Here is a 24,066-nt window from a genome sequence, read left to right as displayed (position 1 = left end):
GCACAAATGAAAGTGCAAATATGAATAAAAATTTCTGCTTTATTCCAGGGATGAGATTAGCCAAAAGGCAAAAAAGCTGAATTTCCACGATAGTAAATTTTACGCAAGCGCAACCCTTTAATAATAAATTCCAGACAGTTTAAGGTAATAAATAATGTGTTGACATATAATTGTGTACTAATCAATTATTATATAAATTATTACATTGATACTTAATATTTAGTGAAAATAAAAATCACCAATTGAAAAAATAAAGCTGAAAATTATATTTTTCCTCAGTTCACATAAGAGACAATTATTACTTGAAAAACTATCTGGTTTAGCAAATTAAAACTACTGAGAATATACATTAATATTTCATTTCTTTTAATAAATATTGTTATGTGATTTATAGCAAAAATATCAGTAATATTACTTTTTAAATTATATATTGGAAAAAAAAACTTTAACAATGTACTGAATCATTATGTTAATATTATAGTCTAATCTAACTAGAGCCCTCTGAAACACATCAATAACAGTGAGGTAGAAATATATAGTAACTCCTTAACATACAAAAATTGTTATTTTAGTTTGAAAAATTACATGACAATCAGCAACTGTTTAGATAATTGTTTTTTATTTGATAAGAATTTTGCATTTTATAGCATAAATAATAGCAATTATAAATAAAATTTTGATGATGAGTTAATTAACTCTTTCTCCAAAATTGATGTGATTGCTTTTGTTTGCTATATCTTTTATGCTTGCTATATTTAGTCGTTAGTCCATCTTCAAACATCTTGTGACAAATCCTATTTTTACTTCTTTGCAAGCACAGAATGTAAGTTTTGAATATATTTTCTTACGGTTTCTGATGTTGTAACACTTACATATACTAATAATCGTCGTTAGAAAAACAGTCACCTTTATAGTAACTAATTTTAAAAAAATTTACTTCTTACAAGAATCGCGATAGTTGATCTTAAAATTGCGTGAATATGAATAAAAATTATTGATTTTGAAATCACATGAATATGAAACTAGATATACGATTTTGAAAATGAGAAAATACAAACTGGGATATAGAATTTTTGAAATGCGTAAATACAAATCACGATTCATAATTTTTAGATCGCGTAAATACGAATCATGATGCGTAATTTTTAGATTGCATAAATAAGAATTATGATGCATAATTTTTAGACTGTGTGAATGCGAATCCCAATGCCTTATTTTAAAATCAAATATAAATACGAAAATCAATGTTTGATATTATAAGCCGCATGAGCAAATCAAGACATTGAATTTTAAACTTGCGTGAATACCAATCGCTACATGGGTTTTTAGAAAGGCGTAAATACGAATCACAATATCGTGATTTTAAATCTCGCAAATAAGAATTGCAACGTACAATATTCAAATCGCGTGAATAAGAATCGCAACACTCAAATATGAAAAGCTATGTTTGATATTAAAATCGTGTGAATAAGAATCGAGATATTAGCACATTCCAGCCTTGGGACCTCTAAAAGGCTTGTCAGAGGCAGAGTCGTTTGAACTACGAAAATCGGATCTATCTGGCGGGCGGGTAAAAAATTCGGAAAATCTTATCTGCTGCGTGTAAAAGTGGAGAAAATAGATAAAATAAGTAAAAATGAGAAAGGATTGGTAGCTATGTAGTTTGAATATTCTGTTTCTCTTTGAAAATTGGTGAATTTTCTGAAAAAGCGGAATACTTATAAAAAAAAGTGAAATTATTAGAAAATCTGAATTTTTGATAAAAAAGCTGAAATTCAAGAGATAAAAGTGAAAAAGCGGAAATCCGCTAAAAAGCGGAAAAATCTCATCCCTGTTATTCACAATTTGTTTTATTTCATTTAGTCAGCATAACAGAAAGTATACCCTACCCCTTTTGTACAGATGAGACCAATTAGATTCAAATGCCTCTGAAATGCTAATTGAGGTTTAACAAAACATTCATAATTTTTCTTTTCAAATAACAAAAATACCTTCACCATTTATCAAATTTTCTGTTTCTAGGAATTAAATTTTTTTTTTTTAAATAAAAATTGTTTTATTAAACTACCTTTAAAAAATTTCTTATACTGAGAGCTTCAGAAATGTTACTTGCCATAAGATTATTAAATTTAAGAATCTGAATTGAAGAAGGATATTTTCAAAACCATATAACAAATTAAAATTACCTCACTAATATTCTTCCACCAAACACATATAATGTGTTCTTTTCAACATCCATGCAAACTTGATGGTCAAACACTAATCTTGGACCACCCATCTCAGCCGTGTTATCAGTAATTAAAGTCCACTGATTAGAATCAATGTCATACACAAAGAAATCACTCTAAAAATATAAACAAAAAAAAGTTTTAAAAACCAAAAAGACAATAAAAATCTAGAACTTATGCTTAATGTGAAACAATATGATTTTCATTTAAAACAGTTTTTCATTATTATTATAATATTATAAAATTTTTTAGCCTGTTTTCAAATTTATCTTAGATAATAATTTATAAATTATTCTTTATACTAAATTAAGTTTGATACATAGCATATTTAGAGAATTTTCCAACAAAGCATATCAAGTAGTTATTAACTGTAGCAAGCATAATAAGTTGTTTGCCGCAAGCATAATTATTCCAATCTGATAATACAGTAAAACCTGTTTTTGTGCGGTCCTTTTTTTATGCGATTTTGTTTTTGTGCGACTGGTTTTGTGCAATTTTATTTTTGTGCGATTTATTTTTATGCTGTATATGAATCTTAGCAGGGTTAGCACCAGTTTAATGTTTCCTATCAATGTACATATACATGTTGTGGACGAACTCTGATTATGTGGTCTCCTTGACCAGTCGACCGTCGTCACAAAAACTGATCACTGACTTTATGGTAACAAAAAAACAAATCAATTCAAATCCTATCTTCAAGCGATGAAAGCGATTTTCAACCAATTCATCACAAGAAGATGCGCGTTTTGGATTACGACGAGTAGCAGTAAACTATTTAATGTATAATTTGAAAACTTCTCCATGTATATTGTACAATGAAGAATTAAATATTTTTACAATTTCTTTAGGTCTAATTTAATTTAATTGAAAGCATTCTCTCATATATTTCATAAACCATTGATGCAATTTCTAAGTCCGACTTTTTTTATGCGGTCTCGATCCACCGCATAAAAATTTTTTTAGGTAGTATATCGTACAAAGTTGTTTATTATATGTAAGACTTCATAAAATTTTCGAATATTTTTTTGTATGATTTCTTTCATGCGGTCCCTATCCATTGCACAAAAACAGGTTTTACTGTATTCACAACTGCAGGACATAATGATTTATTTTGGGCTATTTGAAAAAAATAAAAATAGAGTTACATTTAAATCCATTTTTTTTCTAACTTTGACACAGAAAGCAATTGGAAACTTATGGGTCAGAAAAAAAAAATTACAATATTAAAACTGCTATTAGAGTTCAGAACATAGCAGAAACAGCTTATTTTTTATTAGTGAAAAGTTAACTATAAACTGGGAAACCATAGGCATCTATGTAAAAAATATACTTCAAGTTTTAGAGAATGCTACAGACTAACACATATATATTTGATAAACTCCTGGGTTCAAAAAGAGAATGTATAACTATATTTGACTATCATTGGAGAGAGGTTTAGTTATTAAACTGAGAAAAATATTTTCAGAAGAATGGTTTGAAAAGTATTTTTTAGCAAATTTTCTAAAAAAAATTGCTTTTAAACTAAATTTGGAATATAAAGATTAATTTCTTAGTACATAACATATTTTTTAGATAAAGACAAATGTTCAATTTCTTGTTCCTTGTGAAGATACAAAACTACGTTGTTAAAATCAGAAGAAAATAACTGCTTTTAAAAATCAATTTTATTTTTTACCACAGTACATGATTTACATAAGTGTAAAAAAAGATTTAAGTACATAAATGAGGAACATAAAAAATTATACCTTTAAATATTTTGGCACTCGCATTTGGGAATCAAGGTAGCGGCCGATAACAAATATCTTTTTTCTTTCAGGATCAAGGCACATTTTGTGGCATGAACGAGGAGTAGGACCACCCTACAAAAAGAACAGGAAAATAAATTATACATACAAGTACATTATGACAAAAGTTTTACAAAATGAAATTAATCCCACTGTACAGTATTAGTCTTGGCAAGTTTGGTGAAGTTTTTTTCTCACTACACCACCTTCACATTAAAAAAGATGGGGGAAAATCTGGTTTGTTATGAAGGGTTTCCACTATGATATAGTAGTGAGAAATTCTATGGTCTAAGATTCAGAGATTTGATTAATATACATTCAATATATTTTGCACATACAATCTAATGATAAATAATTATGATTTGTACACTTTCCAGTGACACTTATGTTAAGATAAATATTCTTCTTATTGATTTATTTTACATGAAATGATTCTCTAAAAGATAATTTCTCTAAAAACTAAAATAACTAAATGTGAATATTCTAACATGAACATTCTGATATATATTACTATCCCACAATATCATGTTCAATAAAGTAAAATGGTTAATATGTTTCTGTTAAATTAAGTAAAATTCGAAAACTGCTTCTTCATTTTATTTTATTTCTACATAAATGTCATTATGTAATTAATTTATAATAAATAGTTAATATGAGACAATAATGAAAAGTTTAATTGTAACAAATAATTTAGCTATGTTTCAGAGTCAATAACTAAATATCACATAACACAGCCCTGATTTTCAAGATTGATAAAATTCCTTGAATTTTCCCTATTTTGAGGCCACTCTGTTTATCAAGTCTTCAAACTTAACTTGCTTGTATTTGAAATAAGCACTATTCCCTCAATTAAATAACAATAAATTTTTTGGTAAAAAGTCTTAGTTTTGTAAAATTCAAAAAACTAAATATAATAATAAAAAAATAAGATTATGCAATCATTTTTAAAGTTCACATACAACTTATATTTAAGGAGATACATAATTATTTCTTTAAAAAAAATATTACCTGACATGTTGTGTCCCGGGACAGACAGTTCCACGTACCAGAAGGTATATGATAACACCATAAATCAGAGAGATCTGATGTACCATCCCATCCTCCAAATAAGTAAATATTTTCTAAAATGTAAAAATTCATTAGACTATTCATTATTACTATTTCTTTAGCAGTTATTTTATATAATTTAGATAGTTACACTTGAAAATTAGCCTGCACTAGAAATTTCAATGCGTTGAAAATAAGCAGTTCTAAAATGTATAGAACAAAGATTTATGAATTGATTATTAATTGACATATTTTAAATATTATAACCTATTTATAATTATTACCTGTATGAACATCAATACACATCTGATGACCACCTCTCATACCTGGCTTTGAACCTTCAGTTTCTAGATGGAAAATTAGAGTCAGTTTTCATTATTTTATTCTTACAAATGCAGATTATTAGTAATTAAAACATAAGCAGTTTTACCTGGAATTTTTGGCTCTGGTATTATAGGAACCCATTTTGCTTTATGTGTTTGTTGATCTAGGTAATTATCTAAGCAACCATCTAGAAAAATATGATTACATGACTTATGAATGTAAATTCGTGAATCTAATATTCATTCATAAACAATGAATCTTTAGAAACAAAAAAATAGTTTAATAAAAAAGCAAAAACATAATATAAGTTTTTAAAATATAATCTGCCAAGATAAAAATTCAATCCTGTTGACAATTTTAATTATTTTTTGTATTGAAATTTCCTTGTCTTAAACACATATAAATCCAAGCCTACATTGGTTGAATTCAAAATAAATAAATAAATAAAAAGAAAATTACACTTAGGCAATACTGGAAAATTAAGCAATCTCATAGATTATATCATAACAAACAAACTTGCAAACTTTGACGAATACATTAAATACTATACAAAAGCCAGGTTTACAGAAAAAAAAGTCTGATTATATCAATTTCAGTGTTTCTAAGACTAACCGTGAACTGCACTGATCAACAACTTCTCAGCAGCCATATAGTCTCCATCAATTACCTGATAATGAAGGAAAAAAATTAAATATATGTATTCATAAAAAATGAAAGAAGCTATACAAAGTCAAATATAAGCAGCATTAAATGTTAAATACAATGATATCAAAACATGTTAAAAACTAATGAAATGCTAAAATAATCAGAAAAACGTGAAAAGAATAACTGGGATGCTGCAGGGTTGTGGAACCATGTTTACTTGAAGATGGTAAATTTACAGAAGATAAATTAAAGCAGAAATAAAATAGATTGAATTAAAGTGTGGTTGACTCACAAGACATTGATGCAATTTTGTTAACAAGGTATCTTCTAGTTGTACACAGGTCCTTTTCTGTAAAGATTCGAAAGCCTCCGTATAGTTGTGCTGTCGAAAATGTTTCAAGCAAAGCCTGATCGCTTCTCTTTCTCGATACTAAAATAAGTAAATCTTATGATAATGTATATTTAAAAGTGCACATAATTCAGTCTAGCTTTAGAATCCAGCAAATTAATTGTAAATAATAATATATAAATTGAACATCAAAATTCATTAAGGTCTTACAAAAAGAATTAAAAAGATCTACATGCATCAAACTAGGTTAATTAATTACTAGGTTAATAAACTAGGTTAACAAATTTTCGAAAAAATTAAAATGAAACATCAAACAACCCTAGACTCAAAGAGATTTAAAATTAATAAAAAGATCTCTTTAAGAGAACTTTAATGAATTTTATTTAACAATTACACATTAAATCATTTATATAAAGTAAAATAAGTATAATATTCCTCAGAGCAAGTTAGAAAAAACCTACTAATATTCAATTATTTTTAAAAACAAAGCAAAGTAAACAAAACTTTAAAGTTTATACATAATTTGCTGTATTTTATACTCTAATTTTTAAGACAAATGAATAACTAATATCAATAATTAAGTTCTGGATTAATTAATCTCAATCGATAAAAAAACTAAAATCATCCAGGTTCTCAAAGATTTAAAATATTTTTTCTTTTTCCTGCATTCCTTTTTAGCAAAAGACTGTAGTTAGTATATCACACAAAGTGAAGTCATTTTGAAAAATTAAAAATCTAAAAACATTTTTAAAAACTGTTAGATAATTTGACGACTCCTGATAAATGGATACTCACAAAATTGAACCAACTAACACATGGCTTTACAAAATCCCAATCTTCAATACCCTGAAGCTGGACATGCCAGATACTAAAATTAAAACTTGGACCCCATGACTGAATAGGTACTGCAATAAAAGAATAGGAATGAATAGACTGAATATTATTTTCATGCACAGATATAATAAATTATGCATGGGAATAAATGATTTAAAAAATAACCATATTAAATAACTATATTAAACTAACAATAAATACTGTTAATAGATAGGACAGTACAAACAGAAATACTTGAATAGATAAACAAAGTTACAACTACAGGGTGAGTAGCCAGATTTTTCGTTAAAAAATAAGCACTTTTTAAGTACTCAAAAAATATTTTTAATCACTTCCAAAAAGAAAAAAAAAAAAAAAAAAATCACAATTAGAATCTATGTAGTAATGAAAATTATTTTTTTTTTATCATTTAAAGTTCTTAATTTATAAACACAAAATCAATAAAATTCAAAATTTTTTTTAAAAATTTTACATAATTATGATAAAAAAACTAGTTTCTGATAAATATTGCATAGAAAATTGTGAAAATCATGCATTTTTTGTAATTTAGAACGACAATTGACATGGAAAAGAAAAACATTTCTTTTTAAAAAGATAGAAAATTAAGCACTTTTTACAAACCCTGAATAAAAAAAGCAACTTTAAGGGCTTTTACAAAATGTAAATTAAAAATAAGCACCTTTAAGCACTTTTTAAAAATGCTATTCACCCTGAACTACATAAAACCTTAGAATATACATATCTATATAAGTCACAATAAGATTCTAAAGAATAACACTTGTCCGGCTCTAGAACCTGCTTTCAAGTAATACACTGAATAACATATTGAAAACACCATTAAATTAATACGGTCAAAAATGTTTTCATTTTATTTTATTTATTCTTCGACAACTTTAATATCTTATCATGCAATTCACAGAACGTTTGTAAAATAAACAATAAACTGTCCACTGCAGTCACAAAATATAAGTTGAAAGAAATTTGATTATTATTACATCATGAAAAATTTGCGAGCATTATTTTTATAAAAATAAAACTTTTACCAACCTATTTTTATATATCGACAAGCAAACATGTTTTCACCAGCAATGTATTTTAGATTGAAGCACTCCGTTTGATTGTTGTTTTTTAGTCCCCTAAAAGTAACAGAAGTCTTATTATATTAACAGACTAGGGAAAAACATAACTTAACAGGAAATGCGTATAAAAATTTGGGTAATTAATATAAATGCTAAGAAACTAATGTAATGAAATAAAAGTTAAATAGTCATTAATTACCCATCAAGAAGTTCGATCATACTATCATCAGCAAGACCTCCATACACTTTGAATTTTTTCATATTACATACATGACTCTTTTCATATTTTCCAAAACTAATTATTTGAACCACAGCTGGATTGTAAAGCTTTAATATTAAAAACTAAAAATAAAGAAATTAACAATTAAAAAAACAAGTATAGTTGACATTAAATAAATGTTTTTAAATTTCATCAGCATGAAAATTAAACACTATACACATCATATGGGTTGACTGATCTTCAAATTAAATAAAAACAAATAAATAAAAATAAATAAATAAAAATGAAAAAAGCTGTTTATCCTGCACATAAAAAAATAAATAAATATATTGCACTAAATATTCATTATTTTTTTTGCAGACATCTTTCTATTTTGCTTACATTTTACTTTAGTGCAAACCTGAACTGAATCGTAAGCATTTTATGTTGGAAATTTCATTAAGGTCGAGCAGATTCTGTATTCCTAGCAAAATGTTACTTCTTATATATTCATATAAATAAAATTAGACATATAGAAAAAAAGAATCCAAAATTTCAAAAATTAGAGAACACTTATCATACTAATTTAGTTTTCGTTGATGCTTCAGTAATTTTAGTTAGGAACAAACCCTGCATTTTCAATAACAATAAAAGTTATTTTTTAAAAAGTTAACAAATTTTTTTAATTTCTTGATTTTTTTCCTATAATACATAATCATAAATGTTTAGTAAAAAATTGTTTTGAAATAACCTTTTGTAACTAAATTAGTTTGGAATTATTTACATTAATTTATTTCCTGCCAACTTCACTTTCATCATGATTTTTGTGTAAAGAACTGCATGTTAAATTCATAAGTTACATATAAATTTTGAATAGTAATATGTAACTTTTCTTGGCTCAGACCAGCTATTAAAATAAATAAACAGAGTTAGGAAAAGCGTAATTTGGCTTTGATTTTTTATCAAACAAAAAGTTAATTTTGTCACAAAAAAAAAAGAATAAGAAAATATCACATTTGTTTTGTTTCTAAATGAGAAGAACCTAGGAAAAAGATTACTTTGAAGATAAAATAGATGCAGCTATAGGGTAGGGTAAATGTTCTTTTTGAAAAAAAAAAAAAAAAAAATTGATAAAAATGGTAAAGACAAATGAAAAAATATAATACATGTTAAAAAGTGAAATATAAGCTAACAGTAACTTTTTCGGCTTTAAAGTATCAATAAGGATTTAAAAACTAAAGAATGATTAATAAAGCAAAAACGTTGAACAAGCTAGAAGAAAATGAGAAAAATCTACATATTAAAGATGTCTAATGTTAGATATTTTCAATGCATCAGAACGTACCTGTGGCGGATTGTTAGTTTCTGATGACCATCGGGAAGTTCCATCATTAGGATTATCCGTTAAGATGTTTCTGAATTAGTTAAAGAACAAAAGTTATTTTAATTTTTTGACAGTTAATAGTTGAAAATAGCAAAAAAATATTTAAAAAATAAAACATTTTATTAAATGCTAAAATAACATAATTTAAGTTACCTATTTTTTATGGGTGAAATAATAAGTAATGTACTCCTTAATTGCTTCCCTTACTAATTAAAAAAACAAAATGCAAAAAATTGACATATTTTTTTTATTTCAGTAATAAATACAAGGAACTAAGACAAAACAAACACAAGTTCTAAGTTGAAATTCTAATTTTTTTATGTGTAAAAAATATTTAATTTATCATCAGTTTACTATCCTAAATTATCTCGGACAAATAAAAAAAGATAAATATTTATATTATCTTTGTATATGTTCACATCTTCATAATCTGAAAAATCATCTGCATTACTTTCACTTTTGCTCGCAGACACCACTTTTTTACTCTTTTTTCTATGTGAATTCATTAACCATTATATACAGGGTGATTCTAAAAAGATGGGAAAAATTTTAGGAAGTGATAGTACACATCCAGACAAACAATTTTTATCAAAGAATGCATGGTCGAAAACGAAACGCAAAGGTGCTGGCGCATTTGGAAAGTTTTTTCATGCAAACGAGAAAGATCCATTCCAGTTGCGAGTTACTGCGCTACGTTATTTGTCGCCAAGCTTTCAGTTGCTGCAGGGAAAGTTCGTCTATCTTTTATTCGCTGTTCTACCAGCAGGCCGCTGCCGGCCACTGTTTTGAACACTTATTGTAATCATATGCCATTAAATTTGCTTTTATAACTTAACTTCATCGTTCTTTGTGTGTTTTTGCCTCATATAAGAACATAAACTTTGACGCCCTCTTCTAGCGGTTTTGGGTTTTGTTTTCGACCATGCATTCTCTGATAAAAATTTTTTGTCTGGGTGTGTACTATCACTTCCTAAAATTTTGCCCATCTTTTTAGAATCACCCTGTATATACAATTATACAAAACACGACTGCAGTCCACAAATAGCAAAACTCTCGAACAAAAATTGGCAAACTTCCAATCACAGCAGATTTTGTTTTGCTTCCGGTTGAATAAAAACGTGATAAAACAAAACATATTGAATAATTCTGCTATGCCCGAGTATAATCGGGATAATAAATTTTTACAATATATACATACCCGAGTTAACTCGGGATAATCAGGGAAGCCGTTAAATTAAAGATACAGTACAGAACCCGTTATCCGTAAATCAGAAAACCGGACCGAAATTCAATCAATTTTCCCACCATTTTAAAAAAAAAAATTTTTTTTCCTCATAAGATGTTAGGATTTTTCTCTCTTTTTTGAAAGATGTTCACCTTACCATTATTTTGGAACTAATCTTTAGTGTATTACTTCATTGTTTTTTTTCATCTTTTTAAGATTATTTCCAAAAAATTTTTTATATTTAGTTGGGTTTAACAATAAAAAAAAAAAATGGCTTTTTGTAGCGATTCAGAAAACCGGAAAAATCAGTTATCCGGATAGTCGGTTCCCTACTGTATCTATATTATAAAATTTTAATATAATCATTAGGTTTCTGCTTCAACTATTATATTGATTCATCTGCTTTAATTTTGTTAACCATCATTTATGCTTTAGAATTGTAATGCCAGATTTTATCAAAAATTATTCTAAATCATTTTTCAGAGTTTCTGACCTGAAATATGATTTTTTTACAACTGGCACTCAAAGAGAGGTCAAGAGGATAAACTTTCTTGTGACAGGAAATCTACAAATGCAAAATTATATTTTGTTCTTAATAAATAAAATTCGTTTAATTTGTGATAATTATCTAAGTTTTTTTTTTCTTTTTGCATCCAATATTAAACCATAAAGTCAGCAAAAAAGTTATAGTTTAAAATTATGATTAAATCAAATTAAACTAAATAAATAAGTGTCTTTTGTGGGATGAATTGCTTTAACAAGGATATGTGTTAATATGAAAATATTGAAGGGTTAAGTTTGTAACTTTGTTCTGTTTATATATATAATTAAAACAATTTGACAAAGATAGAAACAGTTTCACATAAAGAGACCTCTGACTGTTATAGATACGTTACAGATCATGTCACCTTTCATCTATGAAAAGGTACCCCACCATAGAATCGAGTTAACATGTATTATATACTAGTGAATTGTAACTGCAATTTTGTAGTGGTAGATACACTACAGGTCAATCAGAGGAAATTTCAGTATCAGTCTGTTCCAGCCAACTACAATCTCTGAGATACTATAGGGATTTAAACCAGCAAAAAAATTTTAAAAAATGTGTAGAGCTTTATCCGAGAGTGGCCACGAGTTGTATTATATGAGTTTGACTCTGCTGTAATTTTTTTTAAGTTTGTAGCGGGCCACAGCCCATACTCTCCAAATCTTGACTTTTATTTTGGCGTAAATGCCGATAAGGACATTTTCCTGTTTCCAAAAACAGATAAGTACCCAAACTAATCACATAGAGCTCGGTGACACTCTCTTGTAAAATCATCATAATCATATCACTGAACTGAATAACTTTGTTTATCATACAATGGGGCAAACTCATACCACACCCCGGGTAAGCCACGAACTATAAATATTCGTTTATTGATTTTAACTAGTGGCATAATTTGAAGAATATGGTGCATCAAACAAAGAATTACAATACGAACAAAGCTTTTGTGTGTCTATCCTATTGTTTCATAAGCACAGCCCGAGGAAAGCAATCTAAAAAGTATGAAGTAACAATAGACTAATATAACGATTAATTAAGTAAAAGAAAGAAATTTATAATAAGCAAGGACTGATATAAACTTTGCTTGCATAATGTACAAAAATAATAAAATAATTTGATAACTCATTTCAGAATGGTTTGTATTTCAAATGGAATTTAAAATTAAACTATGAAACTACCGGGAAATATATTAATTGACATAAGAGCATAACATTATAAGAGATAATAATAAGAGAATTTTGACATACTCTGGTATAAATGGAGTAGAGTGACTAGAACTTTGATGAATTGAATATTTTAAAATTCTTAATTCGGCCATCGCTTTATTATGATTAAACTTTGTTGCCACATATATGAATAGTTTTGTCAACAGCTGTTTTATGAAAACAATAGCAGAATGTGTTTCGGTATCATTTTCGCGGTTTATTGTGATTATATACCTTTATGTGTTTAATCTGAAACTTAATTTGCAGTATTTTTAATCCTAAAGCTTACTTTTATTTGCCCTTGAATTAAAACTCAACTAAGCTCGTAATTCATTTGCTGTCACGGTCTTTAAACAACACAACTCCATACTGCTCTATCTGAGAAGACGTTCAAAACATGGCTGTTGGTTGATTAATAATCAGCTGTGGATGCTAACTAGCATCTTTGCTGATTTCAATTTTGAATAATAAATGCGTCCCAAATGCAAAATATGAAACTTCATAAGCTTTACTCTGTGCATATATTTAGAACCTATTACCTTCCATAATTATCATACAATGATGTTTCATTATAGTATTGACATCGTCGTCATATTTATCGTATTTTATAATTTCGGCAGTTTGACGTTTAGTGAATGCCAACTTGTTATTAATGTAAAAAATCAAGGTGGTGACATTGTTCAAGAATCAATTACTTCAAATATAACTGATGACACAATAACTTTAGAATTCCAACGTCCAGAGGGGACATTGATAACACAATTTGTAGATTTTAAATCGGTAAAATAAAATTTTCCTCAAGTTTATTTGTTACGCCATAAAAGCTAGTTTGAGACATTTAGAATTTAGTAACTCATTTAAATTTTTTTCTCTAGGTCTTAGATTTGATATTTACTAATTTCCCATTTTATATCTCTTCTCTTTTTATTCGAAATAATGTAAACAAACTTTTATAATGGCTTAGGTTAAGTCATTTATGGTTACAACTCTTTTCTTTTTATTTGAAGTAATAAAAAGAAACATTTATAGTTGTTATGGTTACGTCATCTATCGACCTGATATAATTTGGATTATTCTTCTGTAGTATTTGCAAGACTTTTCTACTTCGAACATAATATAAAAAAGTTTAAATAATTATTATTTAGACTTTTAATTGAGAGAGTTTTAAGTGTATAACTGTATAAAATAACTAGAATAATGCTTAGAATAACGTTTCTTTGAATTATTTTGATGGTCCAATATATCCCAGTTTTTAGTAGATCAACATATCCCATGATCTGAGTTTCCCAAAAGATTATAATTATTTCTCTCATTATCATATTATTAATTTATAAGCTGTTAGTGTTTACCAGTTCAGAAATCTTACCTTGTAAAATCCTCTCAATATATTGATCTGTTCTTATCGAAACAAGATACAGTTAAAATTCCAAGTACACTTCTGAAAATTAAAGCAATGTTAAAATATAATTTGTTGAAATAAAAAAGGGTTGGCTTTAACTGCACTATGTGATTCTTTCAAATGATTTGTAGTATTTGAATTATTTTGTATTTTCAAATAATTTGTTTTGTTAAAGCTATTAAACAAAAAAGTTCAGTAGCATTAAAATAATTGAGCCTGGTCCAACAGATCACTAGGTGCATTAATCTACCTATCTGTAAAAACTTCAATTTTGAGTAAAGGCTTTTCAAAAATTTTTCTAAATATGAAAATGCAAAATTTTTCCGACAGAGGACTACTTTCATTTTGCTTTGGGGACTTTAAAACATGCATTTAGCTATGTCTAACTGCTCTAAAATTAGAAATTGTCATCCTAAATTATTGCAGTAAAAAATTGCTACTCTTAAACCATTAGAAAATGTTGTTACGTAACAGCAAACTTTCAATCACATAGCTAACTAGAAAAAAAAAGCAAACTAACTGTTAATTTCTTTTAGTATATAAAATATAAATAATTTTGTTTTTTGTAGCAAAAAGAAAAGAAAAACATGAATAAAGCTAAGTACAGAAATAGACATACTATAGTTTCGGTTCTATAAACAAAACCTTCCTCAGTGTGCCAAACACCAAATGATGGTAGAGAAGTAAAGAGACTAACACATGCAAGGTGGTTTAATCAATAGGGACAGAGGAACAATTTAAAAAAATATATGGAATAATATATTTGGTGGGATATTATAAAAATTATTAACTAAATTATTAGAATTTTTCAAAATATGGAATAATTCCCAAAAATCAAGTTTGGTAGATGAGCAGTGTTGAATGATTTTAGTAGAAGAAAACTGAACCTGTGATTAGAATTTCTACTACAGTGCAACGTCCCATATCCGGACGTCCCTTTCCCGGACACTTTTTAACAATCAAAATAAACAAACATCTCTCCATTTTTCCCTTTGCTTTAAAAAAAAAAAAAAAAGGTCTTTTGACACATTTTCTCTTTTTCTAGCTTGCACTGATTGATTTATGCATCGAACCCATAAATCACCAGAAATGGGAAGTGAAGATCTACCAAGACCATTGAGTGACCCTTAGTGAAGCTCCTCCCTTAGAATGTAGGAAAAAGAGGGAGATTTGTTTTCAAAAGACTGCAACTGAGTCTCCTCCCCCCCTCCTTTCCCATGCAGGTGGCTAGTAAAAGAGGCATTTCCTGGAACCTTTTTATTCAAAGAAGAAATACTGTGGAGAAGGATGAACAGGGCAAGCGTTAAGGTGGAGGGGGAGTCAAAATGGAAAATTTGAATAGGTCTAAAAGGATACACATCCTTGAGAAACAAAACATTCGTTCTTCCCCATACCATGTAATATTTAGGAGGCGGGGGGAAAAAGGGGGTAACATTCTTTCTTTAGCAGATTCTTTCAGTCATTGAAGAAAAAATAAAGAGAACCCGATCAGCGTGCCCCATCTTTATGCTTGATTGATAGCCAATGATTGGAGAGAAAACAGTAATTTGTTACTTCCCCACCCTCAACTCAAATGATCTCTTTACATTTATTTTCTTTCACAAATAAGGAGGAAAAGAATTTTTCTCCTCCACCTACCCACCTTAATGAATGACGGGAATTTCCCTTTCTTGCTTGAATTATTCTAGTTAAAAATGGCGGATTATTATTTTCATATGTCAATTTTTTTTCGTTTTCTATATTTTAAGCAATAATATTTTTCTTCTAATATTTCATATTTTATTGATTAGATATTCTAATGCTAAAACATTATTCCCCTTAAAAATAATGTTTATTTATTTTTTGCTTCTTAGATTTAGATCATTTTAAGCTTCGTTCCAGAATGACATAAATTTTCGCTTCCTGCTTGAATCGTTCTAGTTCATAATGGCGGATTAATATTTTCATAACTGTTAAATTTTTTTCGTTTTCCATATTTTCAGCAATAATATTTTTTTTCTAATATTTTATATTTGATTGATTAGATATTCTAATGGTAAAACATTATTCCCCTTAAAAATAATGTTTATTTATTTTTTGCTTCTTAGATTCAGATAATTTATTAAATCATTTTAAGCTTTGTTTACCTTGGGGGTCTATTATACGGAAAAATCTATTATACGGACTTCTGGAAGTCCCACCGATTCCGGATACGCGACTTTACACTGTATACAGAGCAATGGAAAATCTATTAATGTCCTGATTTTGGACGTATCTTTCTTGTTCAGGTTTATGACCTTATGGGCATGTTTAGTTTGTACAATATAAGTAAGACCACATTGACATGAAATTTGATAAATATCAGAGCTATTAATGTCAGCAATAGGATCTTTAAGGTTGGTGAAATTTAGTTTATTTACAGGGAAATTTTTTTTTTTAATACATATTTATTTAACATCTTAAGCAGTTTGGGAATTGATTTTCAGATAAGGTAAAACAATCAAATTGCAGGGCTGATTGTGCTCCGGAAAAAATCCGGATATCCAGAATTTTCGCTAACAGTGATCCGGAAGTTTCCGGAGATCAAAGTTCCAGACGTTTCAAAAAATCATTGATCACAGAAGTTTCCGGAAATAAAATTTTCAAGGGTTTATTTTATTTGTTTGTAAGGGAGAGCCAGAAAGATACTTTATAAGCTTATATTCATGATTAATATTAATTTTTTATCAGTTAATAGTTGTTATAATCATAAACTCAAGAAAGAAAGACATATTTGTACATTTTAATTACTTCTCCAGGTCATCATAGGTATGTGTAAATGGTATAAGAATATGTAAAATTTTAAGTAAGCTAAGAAATATTGAGAAAAAGGAAAAAAAAAACTTGTTTAATTTTTTTTAAATTTTTCAATTTAAACTGTTTTTTTTTTTTTTTTTTTTTTTAATCAAGAAATTTTCCGGAATTTTCACTTGGGCTCACAATCACCCCTGAAATTTTTAAAGTTAGAACTAGAGAGTTTGTTGAATGGCGAGATTAATTTTCTGTCGATGGAATCAATAATATTAGAAGGAAGATCACAATCTACAGCCATAGCTTTCATGTGAAAGAGCTCTTTATTGGGAAGATAACTATTTAAACTACTTGTTCAACTTAATGTTCACTAAAGATACGTCCAAAAATCAGGAAATTGACCGATTTTTCCACCGTTCTACATAGTTCAAATTCTAATTTCTGGTTTCAGTTTTCATTTAAAATCATTCAACAGCACTGCTCTTCATATACTGAACTTGATTTTTGGGAGTCATTCCATATTTTGGAAAATTCTTATGATTTAGTTAACGATCTTTCTAGTTTCCTAACGTTTGTGGTTATCCTACACTACAAATCCCCTCACACTTCTTTCTTTTATCCCCTTTTTTCATTATCTTGTTTAAACTTGTCTCTCTGTCCCCATTAGTTAAATCACTTTGCACATTTTTCTTTCTTTACTTCTCTTCGATCATTTGGTGTTTAAACACCGAGGAAGGTTGAAGGCTCTTGTTTATCAATTCAAAAATGAAATGTGTCTATTTCTGTGTTTTCATTAGTGCTTTATTCACATTTTTTTGCTTTAGTCTACATAGCACAAAATATATCCTATCCTTTTTGGATGATGTTATTAATCTGCAAACAAGTTCAATTCTTCCTTTCTTACAAAATATTCTTTTTATTTATCCATATTGGGGTGCCATATGATATTGATCTATCTAATCTTATATAATAGACATCCTTGCTTAATAAAAAAATTTGTATTGACCTATGATTTTTATAAAATTGGTTTATAAGAAAACCTGAAACGAGAGAATCTCAAGTTATTCTTTATTGCATTGTGGAATAGAAAATATTTGAAATTATTTAGTTTTACATAAGTACAGTTTTAATAATTAGAATATTCTATACATTTAGCCCCAAGTTAAAATTTTAAACACAAAAATTTATGTAAAATAAATAACTATTACAAGATGTTTTTCTCAACCTTCCATTTTAATGTTTCTTAAAAAAAATTCAAATGGTTGTTTTGTTGTGCACTATTATAATTTGTTAAACTGTCTGAGTTCATCTTTGTAATAGTAATGAACTTTTTATGGAAATGAATAATGGAATAATAAATTGGACTTTTGTTTCACCATTTGTGAAACAGTGGCCAACCTTTACAGTTAAATTTTAAATCATTTTAATATGACTTTTTTAGAAATGTTAATGATTCTAAAACTTGATTTATTCGAGAGAAAAAAGAAGAGATTTTTGTCTCAGTTTTGTTTGCATTCTACTACAGTCGAACCCCGCTATAGTGAACCGTCTGCGGACTCAGTAATGTGTCCACTATAACCGATAGTTCACTATATCCAAATTTTTTGAAGAATATTTTTTGCATAAGACAGTTGAATGATTGAAAATTGGCTTTGCAATTTTGCATAAGTTATTTAAAAAAAATTATTAACTAATTAACAGATAATAAAACAAAAATTGATGGAAAAAGTAATTACGTCGCGAAATATTAGTTTTATTTTCACTTTTTATGAAAAAAATTTGTGATTTTTGATTGAACACAATTTGATTTTAAATTGAGTTCATCAATTTTCTTATCTACAATGTGCAAAGAATGCAAGATTTTTACATTTTGAACAAGATTTCGAACCATCTTAACAAAGCATCTCCTACGTTTTCTCTTTGAGCTCCACGCAGTTTTTTCGATGAAACCATGTTTTTGTCGTATGCCGCAAGAATTGCACTTCGATTTTTCCAAATGTTTGAAACTGTAGATTTTAACAAGCAAAATTCCTTACACAGTGTCGATTGATTGGTTCCATCATCAATACGCTTTACAATTTTAACTTTGTCCTCTATCGAAAACGCTTTTCTCTTTAGAGAATTTGCCATTTTCACTGCTTTTGAAATAAAAATCTTGTCTCAAATAGATAATGTAAGAATATGAAGATTCCCCTTCTTGATTGTCAAGGGGTGATTTGTAAAGAATATGGTTTGAACAGATAAGAAAATTCCAAAAATTCAGCAGGTGGCCAAGTTAACTAGTTGTAGAGCAAGCTTGGGGAAAAGAGATATAGCGAGGCTTGTCAGGGAGGGGGGAGTATAAGATAAATGATCTGTTTGACATTTATTACAGTATAGTTAAAAGTGATAAGCATAAAGGAGAGTAATATGACATATTTTTTAGGAATGTATTCATTTTCAGTCCCAACACCTACAAGTTTAAAGATGGAGGACTGAAAAAGATATTTAAAGAAATGAAATTTGAGTCCACTATAACCGAGTTTCCAAGTTCTAAGCTGTTCACTATAAGCGTTAAAAATAACATTATTTAAATAGGAATACGGACGGGACCGCTAAAAAAGTTCACTACATCCGAGTGTTCACTATATCCCAGGTTCACTATAGCGGGGTTCGACTGTATTTATGTTCAAGAAATTATTAAGAGTTCTTTAAGTAATCCATTCTTTAGTTTATTCTTTTTGTTAATAAATTTCTAATTGAATAAAATTATTTTTTTTTAGGAAGTACAAATCTTCCGGATTCTAGTTTTAGGAGAGGAGGAGAGGGGCCAGAGTCAATACCAAGTTCTATGTTTTGTGACACAGTTGACCAAGAATGATTTTATTTCTGCAGATGCCATGTCTAAACTTAGACAGGTAATTCAATCAATATTTTGTATGTAAAAGTTACTCAGGCATATGATTTTTCCGCAAATTCATGGTTCTCTGCGAATCTCAAAACCATTAATTCGATGACTTGTGCAAGTCAATACTTCATATTCCTTCGAAATTTTCTCGGTCACAAAATCTCGTTTATCGAACATTTATTCCGCTCTTATCAGCACCCTCTGTTTTTTCTATCTAATTTCTCATTCATGCGCAATAAAGACTTTTTTTTTTATTTTATGTAAAATTGCTAGAGAAAAATGCAGTTTTGGATAAACTTAGAGAATTTGAGACTGAAAAAAGAAAAAATTCATTACTAACTTCTGCTGGAATTAAGGAAATACTAAGTGTGACACATAAGTCTAAAATTGATAATCTAAAAATTTATTTTGATATGGCAAACATTTAAAAGATTGTTTGCTAGAAAAAATTGTGTTTTTTTTTACATTTTTGTAAAACTTATATTTTAATGTGTAGCAATTTAGTTGTAAATTCTGATTTGTAACAGAAGTATAATTTAATCAATGTGATATATTTGTCCTCTTTTTTTTTTTTTTTTTTTTTTTTTTTTTTTTTTTACTTGCCTACGGTAAGACTGAACTTATTTTTAATTTGATAATATGACATGGAAATTCTGAATTTTTTTTCTTCCACAGTTGCTCTCCCGCTGCCTGCAGAGCGACACGTATGATATTTTTTGATACAAGTTTAGCAATTTATAAATCTTGGACTAATTTAAATTTTTTTTTATGCTTGCAGCTTATGCACAGTTAATAAAACTTAATAATTTTCTTAATTTCTTCGCTTATCTCTCTTTACCTTTTATACCGCTTGTCTGTATTCTGCTGTATGTATATATATATAATATAAGTTGAGGCAGACCTGCCAATTTTTCCTCTATTGTTGAGTCTCAGGCTTTTGTGTCCTATCTCAGTACAGAATCAAAAAATAAAGTTCTAAAAAAATCTATAAATTGAGAAGAAAAAAAAATTTATATTATTTTTTCTTTTTGCAATCACATGTCTGGTTATAGAATATTTTGGAAAACATTTGTTTTAAGTTAAGCAGATCTGCCAACCCTTTTCTTAGGGTTTCAGGCTGAGTTTTAAGGCTTTTGTTTTTTTGATTTTGTCTTGAGATTGGTCTCAAGACAAAATCAAAAAATTAAGTGCTAAAGAAATCAACATATTGAGAAGAAAAAAAATTCAGATAATTTCTTCTTTCTGCAATCAACTGCCTGGTTACAGTATTTGTAGCTATCCTTATATTCCTGATAAAAAATATTTTGTTCTTATCTTTAGCTGTTTGTCCTGATATTTCTGATTTTTGCGTGTTCAGTACACCTCATGTTGTAATAATACAAGCTTCGATTTTTAAAAAATATATTTGAGGAATCAAAGAATTATGATATTGGTGACTGGCAGACAATTTCCTAATCGCTTTTTTTATGTTTAGTCACCCTGTGGTCTATAGCAACAGTTAATTTTGCCTTATTACTGTTCAGTATTTATAAAATTATACTGGAAACTGTAAAAACTTTCTGTTCTAAGCAAAGTAATTCTGATATAAGTAGAATAAATTAATGTTCAGTCTTAGTTTGCCTTTTTTAAAAGTTGTCTAGTCTGTAGATAATGTTCTAGAGCATGTCCTGTAATTTTAGAAAATGTTGTATTGATTTTTTCTTTGGCCACTAGGGAATCTGAGTAGTGAATTATTACTGTAAGAGGTACTTTTATTTGTAGCTTGTAATTATGACACAATCCTGAGGTAGTGATAAAAGTAAATAAATAGAAAAGCAGTTTGCTTTTTATATCTCTCTGTAATATACAAGAGAGTGCATTTTTCACTTATGTCTTGGTATAGTTCTGTTTATTATATTTGTTTCATAAGAGGGGAAAAAAACACCCCTGCCACAGTCCATTGTCGGCCATATGGTTGATTGAGGTTAAGGCTCCAAACTTCAACATGACTAGACTTTAGAAATGTGGTTGACTTTGAGCCCAAGCAACTTTTTTTTCTGAGACAAGTTATTCCCAATAGATTTAAAACTGGGTGAGCTTCATGCCATCACTGAGTATCGAACATCAGTTCTTCGTTTAATCTATTAAAAAGGAAAAGTTTAATTTATTATCTTTTTTATAGCGTAATCCTGGAGCAGTAAGGCAACCAGAAGAAGACAGAGGTAAAGAAAATCTGGAAATGGATTTGAGCGTGGAACTTGAGAAGTCTTCCGTCATTTCCCCACATCTTCCAAATATTTGTGATGAAGCTTCGAATTCTGCTTTTGCCAGAGAAATAGATTTAAGAGCCTGGGCAAGTCCTAAAGGTAGAAAAAGTTTTTTTTCTTTGTGAGTTTATCTACTTAAATAAGTATTACGTTATAATTTCATAATTTTTATTTTAAAACAGTGTCAATTCTGTAATTATTAACATCCCCAGTCTTTTTTTTTCTTTCTTTTTTGTTCTAGGTTTAGTTATTAATTTTTTCTAGATATAGTTTTAGCATCATTTGTTTCTGATAAATTAAATCAACATTATAATTGTATTGTATAAATTGTTGCTACCTTTGTTTAGTATTTTTAATCCAGGGTTCTTATTTAATGCCTCAGGGGGGAAAGAAAGAAATGTAGTAAACTGAAAAAAATAAAAATTCTTTTTAAAATTGTGGGGAGCTAAAACAGTTTATGGAACTGTTTAGCTACATGTTAGCACCTGATGTTTGATGATTTGTTTCTCACCAACCACTTTTGGCGCATTTTTATTCATGTGGTGCAACTTTCGTCACATGCTGAAAACAGAATCAATTATTGCAAATACAAACTTAAAGTCAATTTTTAATACAAAATTGGCATTTTTTAAGTAAGGAAATTGGCATATCAAATATTATCACCTGAACAAAAGTTTTACCATTCTGCAGAAAATTTTATAATAATAGCACAATAAATGCACCAGGAACTATTATTTTACAATGCTAAACATTTTTTGTTACCATTCTGCTGAAAGTTTAATAAAAAATATAGCTATTATATGCTCACAACACTATTATTTAAGGACGCTAAATATGTATATTTTCAAAAAAAAAAAAAAAAGTCAACTGTTTGAGTTAAGTATTTTCGTACTACAAGTAAGGAATGACAACATGACTTTATAAGTATAGATGCTAAACAGTCTTTAGTTTAATAAAGGTCATTCAGCCTGTAAGAAAACGTTGTATGAAACTGGCTTTAATTATAGTCTATTTTTTATTGCATATTGTATGTTTTGATACTAGTTTTTCTTAATGATCCATTATCCAGAAAGAACTATTTTTTCGGACTTGCCAAAGTCCGAAGATTCTGAATATGAGATTTACCACTGTGTAGCCCATTCGCTTATTTTCTTTTATATTTGTGTGTTACATATATGTTTGTTTGTGTTATAGCTTTGAGTAGAGACATTGTCACCTTGACTTCTGCCGTAAAACGTTCACCACCTCCTAAGCCCGTCCGTTGCAATGAAAACACCAACCTGTGGCAACCCTGCCAGTGCCGGCTGGAAATATGTGTCGGTTGGTATCCATGTGGCCTAAAGTACTGTCGTGGGAAAGATTCCTCTGGTAAAGCCATTAGTTATAGGTGTGGGATCAAAACTTGCCGTAAATGCCGCTCATTTGAGTTTTTTGTACAACAGAAACAACAGTGTTTATGGGATGAGTAATGTTGAGCTACTAAATATATAGACTTGACTAATTCATCATTAATGTTTTGCTTGTTTGTCTGAACTCAGCTAAGATATGCAGAGCTGCCATTAAAATTTGTAGTTTATAGTAAATCCATTTCATCATGTGAGATTCTGATTGATTCTCTGAGTTTGATGCTTATGTATTATCTATTCATCTGAACAAGACTAACTGGAATCTGTGAAGTATAGGTATTATTAATGAAGAAGGGGTTATTTAAAAAAATAATAAACAACCAATAAATTTTGTTTATTTATTTAATGTTGTATTAGGCAAAAATAAGTTTTAAAATATTTCAAATATTGTATTTGTATAGCTGCCAACTCTTTATAATGTACAAAAGTTTCCCAAATTTTTAAAAACAGCATAAGTCTCTTAATTTTTTTTTTTTTTAAATAAATGAAATATTTGTATGTGAAAAAAA

At 28.3% G+C, this 24,066-nt stretch overlaps 2 protein-coding genes across 3 annotated transcripts in view; one reads left to right on the top strand and one right to left on the bottom strand.

Annotated features, from left to right (window-relative positions):
• The window catches only part of muskelin (muskelin 1), a 27,974-nt gene extending 14,726 nt beyond the window's left edge, over positions 1 to 13,248 (bottom strand). Inside the window, exons 1-12 of one of the 2 annotated variants that reach the window (XM_043054879.3) lie at positions 13,140 to 13,248; positions 9,835 to 9,904; positions 8,490 to 8,632; positions 8,259 to 8,347; positions 7,173 to 7,282; positions 6,321 to 6,458; positions 5,996 to 6,050; positions 5,490 to 5,570; positions 5,344 to 5,406; positions 5,021 to 5,133; positions 3,974 to 4,087; positions 2,187 to 2,344 (exon numbers count right to left, since the gene is read on the bottom strand). In XM_043054879.3, coding sequence (XP_042910813.1) covers positions 2,187 to 2,344; positions 3,974 to 4,087; positions 5,021 to 5,133; positions 5,344 to 5,406; positions 5,490 to 5,570; positions 5,996 to 6,050; positions 6,321 to 6,458; positions 7,173 to 7,282; positions 8,259 to 8,347; positions 8,490 to 8,551 — 983 coding nt within the window. In that variant the 5' untranslated portion in view covers positions 8,552 to 8,632; positions 9,835 to 9,904; positions 13,140 to 13,248. Of the gene's footprint in view, positions 1 to 2,186; positions 2,345 to 3,973; positions 4,088 to 5,020; positions 5,134 to 5,343; positions 5,407 to 5,489; positions 5,571 to 5,995; positions 6,051 to 6,320; positions 6,459 to 7,172; positions 7,283 to 8,258; positions 8,348 to 8,489; positions 8,633 to 9,834; positions 9,905 to 12,892; positions 13,027 to 13,139 lie in introns of those variants that run through there. The other variant, XM_016070009.4, reaches the window with a different exon arrangement.
• On the top strand, positions 13,133 to 24,066 carry oaf (BRICHOS-like domain-containing protein out at first). Its single transcript, XM_016070010.5, has 4 exons — positions 13,133 to 13,630; positions 19,781 to 19,915; positions 22,067 to 22,250; positions 23,346 to 24,066. The coding sequence occupies exons 1-4, from the start codon at positions 13,409 to 13,411 to the stop codon at positions 23,618 to 23,620; spliced, it is 816 nt and encodes a 271-aa protein (XP_015925496.1). The 5' UTR covers positions 13,133 to 13,408; the 3' UTR covers positions 23,621 to 24,066.

This window comes from Parasteatoda tepidariorum, chromosome 1 (assembly GCF_982258835.1).
Source record: "Parasteatoda tepidariorum strain Cologne lab strain chromosome 1, Ptep-v5.0, whole genome shotgun sequence".
In the NCBI taxonomy this organism is placed as follows: domain Eukaryota; kingdom Metazoa; phylum Arthropoda; class Arachnida; order Araneae; family Theridiidae; genus Parasteatoda; species Parasteatoda tepidariorum.
This window is presented reverse-complemented; position numbering and strand designations above follow the sequence as displayed.

Excerpts from the sequence above, each read along its gene's own strand:
- oaf (XM_016070010.5), top strand. The coding sequence starts at position 13,409 with ATGATGTTTCATTATAGTATTGACATCGTCGTCATATTTATCGTATTT. Across the intron at positions 19,916-22,066 it reads CCATGTCTAAACTTAGACAG|CGTAATCCTGGAGCAGTAAG; the intron begins GTAATTCAATCA and ends TCTTTTTTATAG. Across the intron at positions 22,251-23,345 it reads AGCCTGGGCAAGTCCTAAAG|CTTTGAGTAGAGACATTGTC; the intron begins GTAGAAAAAGTT and ends TTTGTGTTATAG.